Genomic DNA, 6990 nt, shown 5'->3' on the forward strand with positions numbered 1-6990 from the left:
ACGGCACACGGCAGCTCGTGGGCCTGCAGCCGCGCCTAGTCACCAGTGGTCAAGTCGCGGTAGGTGGTTGAGGAAGCAAGCGGAGCAGCTCGTCAGGCCGCGAGCCGCGCCGCCGCCGCCGCGCCACGCATCTCGCCCAGCACTACTGCGGCGGGAGTCGCGGCTGCCTCCCGCCTCAGCAGGACCACCGCAGTCGCCGCCGCGTCGCCCGCGCGAGCAAAGAGCAAGCACCTGCGACACGCGTACTCTCGGGTAATCTCGGGTAATCTCGGGTAATCTCGAGCAAAGAGCAGGCACCCGCGACACGTGTCTAGAAGAAGTGGCTCGGAGGTGCCTCGGAGGTGCCTCGGAAGGGTCTCGGAAGGGCCTCGGAAGGGTCTCGGAGGGTCTCTGAGTGGTCTCTGAGTGGTCTCTGAGTGGTCTCGCACGCGCCGGTCGACGGAGGCGCAGCCAGCCTCGAAGGCGGCCTCTGCGCGCTGCGGCGTCCAAAACTCGCCTTTGAGAGGAGCCGAGGGGAACCTATGAGCCGAGATCAGACCAGGGGAGCCGAGGGGAGCCGAGAGGAGCCGAGAGGAGCCGAGGGGAGCCGAGGGGAGCCGAGAGGAGCCGAGGTGAGCCGAGAGGAGCCGAGGTGAGCCGAGAGGAGCCGAGACCAAGACTCGCCGTTGCTCAGCTTGACCGCGAAGCCGAGCCGATCGACTACCTCGAGCAACCTGTCCACGCCGCGCAGCGGTGAAGAGCTGCCCCTCCACTCCACCCCTCCACCACCCCAGCGCGCCTCCCGCCGCCCCCCGGCCCCTCGACCCACCGGCCGATGTCGCCGGTGCGGAACCAGCCGTCGGCGTCGAGCCGCGCCGCGCCTGCGGGACGTGTCTCGGACATGTCATGGACGCGTCCTCGACATGTCCGCGTCGAGCCGTGGCGCGCCGCCGCCGCCGACGATGACGCCGCGAGAAGTCTTGACAAGGATCTCGCCGGCGCCTGGCCCGGCGCCCGGCAGCGGCCGCAGCCTCACCTCCACCCCGGGGAGAGGCACGCCTAGCGTCCGTGACTCGTCCGCTGAATAAGGTGCTCCTCGAAGGCAGGTCCAGCCCCGCCAGCGGGGGAGGGGCACGCCGTCGCGCGCGATCCCGCCCGGCACCTCGCTCATCCCGTACCTGCGGGGAGATATGGGGAGATGTGGCGAGATGTCGGGAGATGTGGGGAGATATGGCACCTCGCTCATCCCGTACCTAAGGATTGCAATCTCCTGCAATCTCCCCATATCTCCCCATATCTCCCCATATCTCGCTCATCCCGCACCTGACGATTGCAGTCCAATCCTCACCAGTCAGTCAGCCATCGGCTGTTGGTACCGCCACCCCGCTCATCCCGCCACCCGTTCGACACGGCACAGCCGGCGCCGCCAAACACCTCGCGCAGGAAGGCCAGCTGCGCCTGCGGCACCACCGCGCCGCCGACAGCCACCAGCCGCAGCCGAGGCCCGCCCAGCCGCCGCACCGCAGCAAGAGCCGCCGCCCGCGCCGCCGCCCGCACCGCCGTCCGCGCCGCCGCCCGCGCCGCCGCCCGCGCCGCCGCCGCCGCTGCCTCCGACTCTGCCGACTCCGCCTCCTCCGCCGCCCCCCCCGCCGCCTCCTCCTCCGCCTCCTCCGCTGCCCCCCCCGCCGCCTCCTCCGCCGCCTCCACCGCCTCCGCCTCGTCCGCCTCGTCCGCCGCGTCGGCCGCCGCCGCCTGCGCCGCCTGCGCCGCCGCCTCCTCCGCCTTGTGCGCCGCCTCGGCCGCCGCCGCCTCGGCCGCGGTGAGCTCCGACGCGAACCGGCGCTCGTACAGCGAGAAGAATCGCGGCGCGGCGGCCAGCTGTGTCGGTGCGACGGCTCGGATCTGCTCGAGGAGCCCGTGCCCTCCCGCGGCGCTCCCGCCCCGGCCACTGCAGAGGCCGAGCCGCCCGCCGTGGAGCAGCTCGCCTACCAGACGCCCAAATCTCGGGTCATCTCGGGTCATCTCGAGGCAGCCGCCAACCGTGAAGCAGCTCGCCCCACGCCGCCCGCCGCGCCTGCGTGAGGGGCGGGAGGACCGAGAGGCTGAGATGTCTCGGATGTGTCTCGGGCGTGTCTCGGGCGTGTCTCGGGAGAGTCTTGGACGTGTCCGGCGCCTGCCCGTGGGAGAGAGGCGCAAAGAGCGCGCCGCACGAGACGCGGACACTCCTATTCAGCGCACGCGCTCCCTCTCTCTCCCTTGCTCCTCATCCCTCCTCGACAGGCGGCGGACGAGCTGCGCAGGCGCACCGGCGGGCGAGAGCGGCGCGCGCACGCCTTCAGGCGGGCGGGCAGGTATAAGAATTCAGACTTCCTCATGCACACTCATTAGCCACCCCTCCGCGCCTCGAGACGGGCGGGCAGCGCTCGCTCCACTCGGCCCACCTACCGTCCGCGCGCGCCCGTGAAGTGTCTGGGAGGCGTCTGGGAGGCGTCTGGGAGGCGTCTGGGAGGTGTCTGGGAGGGGTCTGGGAGGTGTCTAGGAGGTGTCTGGGAGGTGTCTGGTGGCGCGTAGCTCCGCGCACCGACGCGCATCGAACCAGAGAGGCTTGCGCGCGCCAGTGGAGCCGAAGGAGAAGAGGCACGTGACGAGCCGCTCTTCTGCTGTGGCGGCGTCTGGTGTCGCGGCGATTCGCCCGCCGCCCGCCGCCTCGCCGCCGCCCTCGCCGCCTCCCTCGCCGCCTCCCTCGCCGCCGCCCTGGCCGCCTCCCTCGCCCCTCCGCCCCCCTGCAAGCAGCCTCTTTCGCACCTCCTGCGCTGTGAGGACGCACCCGTCGCCCAGCAGCCGCCTGGTGCGCCAGGACGCGCGGCAGCACTGTGCCGACAGACAGTGCCGACAGAGAGTCTTGTGTCTATGTGGTCTGTGTGTCGCTCCCGTGTGGCCGCCTCTCCGGCTCGCCTAGCGCCCCACCCTTCCCGCGCTGGTGTCCGGTCGCTGGCACAGACGGTGTCTTCACCCCTCTAGTCTTTCTACCAACTCTATCCCCGAGCCGCCTCCAGTCGCCGGCGTGCGCCTCATCCACCACCGCCACCGCCACCGTGCGCGCGCGCACCGCCGCCGCCTCGCGCGCCGCCGCCAGCGCGTCCGCAGGGGCGGCGGACGCGTCTGCCGCGATCGAAGGCAGCGCAGCCTGCGTCACGAAGGGTCAAGGTCAGGGCGAGAGTACGGTCTCGTGCCGTGTGTTCGGAGCCCGCGGCGGCGGAACACGTGGGCTACGGAGACAGCTGCACACCGCTTGATCTAGGCCTCGAGAGATGGGGAGATGCGAGGAGATGCCCGTGCGCCGCATCTAGGCCTCGTGATGTGGGGAGATACGGGGAGATGTGGATCTGAATCCGCATCTAGGCCGAGCCACCAGCGCACAGGCCCAGTCCGCAAGAAGCCAGCCGGCGCTGTTGGAGGCGCAGATGACGACCGCTGCTCCACCGCCGCCGCACCGCCGCCTCACCTCGTCGCCGAGTGCGCGCGCCGCAGCGCCGCACCTGCCATAGCTCCACCACCGGACACTGCCGTCGGCTCGCGGCTCGCCGAGCAGCGGCCGGCCGGCGTAGGCAGCAAAGGCACGCGCGACCAGCAGCCGCGGGTCGACGGCCTCCGAGCCGCCGGCCTGTGTCGCAAACGCCTCGGCAAAGACGCGCCGGCGCAGCGCGAGCGGAGATGCCTCATCGACAAAGAGCGAGTCATCGCCGCCACACCTCGGGCAGCGCTCGCCGGCGCAAGCTCGGCAGCGTCGCAGCTCGTCGCATCGCTCGTCGCTGCAGCGCTGCCGCGGCTCGTCTGCTGCGAGCGAGCGGCCACAACTGTCGCACAAATCGGCTGGCGGCGGCATTCACTGTAAGGCGGCGGCAGCAGTTTAGCAGTCCTGTCGGTGTGTGGCGGCGGCGGCAGTTTAGCAGTCCTGTCGGTATGTGGCGGCGGCGGCAGGCAGACACTTGGTTGGGGCCCCGAGTCAAGATCGGACCCGGAGTACTCGATTTATTCGTTTCGCTTCGCGGCCTGGGATGGAGGTAGGTGTGGGGCGTTTTGGTTTCCGGCTAGGAGCCCGAACCCTGGCCCCGGATTTTCAGATGGAGCCGTATGGGAAAACGTGAATTCACCCGGCACCATGCGCGGCTGGCGGCATAGGCAGGTTGAGCGATAGCCCCGCGAGGTACGAGCGGGCGGTAGCCTTTCTTCACATACCGAGCTCAACGGTCACGAGAGAAGAAGAGGTCCAGCACCCCCGCGCATGAACACACATGGCGCCACCGTGAAACGAGGCGGAGGACGCAGGACGCACGTTTCGTAAAGTACGATCCAACTTGGGAAGAACGCAGGTGGGCACGGAGCCTGGCGGTCGGCGCCCGCAATAGATAGGTAGGTAGAGCGTTTTGGCGCGAGTCAGACAAAATCACAGACCCTGCGGAGTCGACCCTATCTCTGTTGCAGACCCCTTGTCCGGGAATTATTGGGGCGAGCGACAAGTCCTCGAGGCCGTCCCCCATTCGCCCCATTCGTAGCAGAAGAGACCGAGAGAGACTGAGAGAGAGAGACAGCTGAGAAGAGGGAGAAAGAGAGGCTCAACCACAGAGGAAAGAGAGCCAACTGAGAGCTGTGGACAGCGCGCGGGCGGCAATCTCGTACATGGTGTCATGCAACGGGCACGCTCTATCGTTCTCTCCTGCTGGCCGCACAAACAACAATTTGGTGCAAATGGCCACCATGATGGTGCTTTCGAAATTGACCGGCTCGCCAGTCTGCATTCCGTCCGTCCTGAAGCCGTTTGTCGATCACTTTGATTTGGCGGAGAGCAGGCGCTCGTTTTGCATTTCCAATCACTGCCCCTCCACTACCAATATCACTGCCGAGGTGAGCTTCCACCGTCGGCATCCCTTGCTGCATGCGGTCAACCGCAGCGTCTTCGACGACGCCTTGGCACTTTTGCTGAAGCACCCGAAAGGGGATCTTCGAAAGGAACTTGCGCCGTTCTGCACCGTAACGGCGGCGGTGCACGTGCGAAATTTGGAAGGGAGTTGTGAGCGCCGACTGCACTACAACCGGTCTCTGACGCCAATCTGCAATCTGACGCCGACCTTTGTGCGGGACTCCCTGAGTCATTGTAGTCTCAAAGAGGTTTATGTCGCGTCCGACCACCAGCTTCCACTGGTGGAGCAGCGACTCGTGTCTCACTTCCACGCCAGCCGCTACGACAGGGCCAGCAGCACCCGGGCCCTCCTCGTCGATTTGATGGTGCTTGCGATCGCAGCGGCTCGCGACCGTTGCGCTCTGTTGAACCCGGTTTCGACCTTTAGCAGGAACGCGATCGCGCTGCGCCCAAGCGCAAGTAACTGGTGCGCAAGGAGCATATCTTAGGCCCTTTTTGCACGGTGCATCGACTGTAGGGACGTACCTTAAGGTAATGATTAAATCCCTGTGTGGTGGCGGCGTGCCGTCCTCTTGCGGCGGCGTGCGGCTACCGTTGCTGTGGAGCGGTGCGCAGCGTCGCGCGCGCGTGCCGCCGCCGCCGCCGCTCCACCCGGTCCCCATGTGTCGTGAGAGTAATGCCTTGTGCAGATGGCAGTGATGGCACCCGTGTGCTCGAGCCCGAGTGTGACTTGTCACTTGAGCGTCTATCTAGATATAGTAACCCGTCTGCGCAGCGCTCTCGGAGAGCGCTGTGTACTCGGGTTTGGACGGTAGCGGAGGGCCCCGCCCGCGCCGGAGCGCGGAGGCTGGTTTGTGTGCGGGTTACTGATTTATCATGTGGTGTTTGCCGAATAAAAGTAGTTTTCGTCGTCAAAACTGTCTCTGACTCTGTCTCACAAAAGCTGTGTCAGTAACTCAGAGACAGAGTGAGTGTCGACAGTGTCTGTGTTCTGTGCGGTGCGCGCACACCGCAGTCCGTATCCCCCCCCCCCCTCCGGCGCCCAGACCCCCGGAAAGCCTCTCCCCGAGTGCCGAGAGAGACACACGCACGACCCTTCGCCTTCACCATAGACCAGAGCCCCAGTAGCAGTATCTTCCCCCCGTGCAGTTGCGCATTGGTATTGCCAGCACGCAGAACAAGCTTCCATACCCTTCCCGCCATTGGCATTGGCCATTGCCAGTGCGCGCCAGCACGCAACAGACCTCTTGGTCTTCGCGGGCTAGGCTGCCTCCCGCGCCTTCGCCCTCGCAGCGGCCGCCGAGACGCGCCTCGCCTTGGCTGCGGCGAGCGCCGCCTCTGCCGCCGCCGCGGCCACCGCTACCGCTGCAACTGCCGCCTCGGCCGCCGCCTCCTCCGCCGCCGCGGCCTCCTCCTCCTCCTCCACAGCCTCGGCTGCCTCAGCCTCAGCCTCTCGGCGCGCCTCCGCTGCCGCCTCCGCTGCCGCCTCCGCTGCCGCCTCCGCTGCCGCCTCCGCTGCCGCCTCCGCTGCCGCCTCCGCTGCCGCCTCCGCTGCCGCCTCCCCTGTCTCCCCCGCTGTCTCCTCGCTCGCTTCGCCTGCCGCCGCGGCCTCCTCTCCCAACGCCTCCGCCAGCCCCGCGACCGACGTCCCCGCCGTGATGCCGAACCGAATCCGCTCCTCGTGGAGCGTCTCGAGAAGCCTGATCAACCCCTCCCTGTCCAGCTTCGCGGGCTTGGCTGCGGCTGCCTCCTCTGCCGGCGCCTCGGACTCCTGCGACGGCCCAGCGCCGCCGCTCCCGCCGGCCTTCTTCTTCTTCTTGCCCTTCTTGCCCTTGCCGCGCTTCTCCGCCTCGACCTCCGCCAGCAGCTCCTCGGCGTGCCGCGCCGCCTCCGCCTCCGCCGCCGCCCGCTCCGCCGCCCTCTCCGCCGCCCCCGCAGCCCACGCCGCCTCCTTCGCCGCCTTCTCGGCCGCCTTCTCGGCCGCCGCATGCTCCTCGAGGGCGCGCACGCACTCGGTGTGGCCCGCCTCCTTGGCGTACTGCAGCGCTGTCTTGCCGCTCGCAGTGCGCGCTGTCGTATCCGCGCCCGCC

At 68.3% G+C, this 6990-nt stretch overlaps 2 protein-coding genes across 2 annotated transcripts in view; both read right to left on the reverse strand.

Moving 5' to 3' along the window:
* EMIHUDRAFT_458742 (hypothetical protein) overlaps positions 1-3865 on the reverse strand; it is a gene marked incomplete at both ends in the record, with an annotated part of 5744 nt that extends 1879 nt beyond the window's left edge. Inside the window, 6 exons of the mRNA XM_005771684.1 lie at positions 8-35; positions 189-231; positions 660-713; positions 809-860; positions 1356-1437; positions 3392-3865. Coding sequence (XP_005771741.1) covers positions 8-35; positions 189-231; positions 660-713; positions 809-860; positions 1356-1437; positions 3392-3865 — 733 coding nt within the window. The remainder of the gene's footprint in view (positions 1-7; positions 36-188; positions 232-659; positions 714-808; positions 861-1355; positions 1438-3391) is intronic.
* Positions 3866-6003: 2138 nt separating this feature from the next.
* EMIHUDRAFT_242986 (hypothetical protein) lies at positions 6004-6770 on the reverse strand (the record flags this gene model as incomplete). Its single annotated transcript, XM_005771685.1, has 2 exons — positions 6004-6186; positions 6543-6770. Coding segments are annotated over 2 exons (411 nt in total), but the record flags the coding sequence as incomplete, so codon positions are not given.
* Positions 6771-6990: the final 220 nt, after the last annotated feature.

The sequence above is a fragment of the Emiliania huxleyi genome (assembly GCF_000372725.1).
Source record: "Emiliania huxleyi CCMP1516 unplaced genomic scaffold EMIHUscaffold_374, whole genome shotgun sequence".
In the NCBI taxonomy this organism is placed as follows: domain Eukaryota; phylum Haptophyta; order Isochrysidales; family Noelaerhabdaceae; genus Emiliania; species Emiliania huxleyi.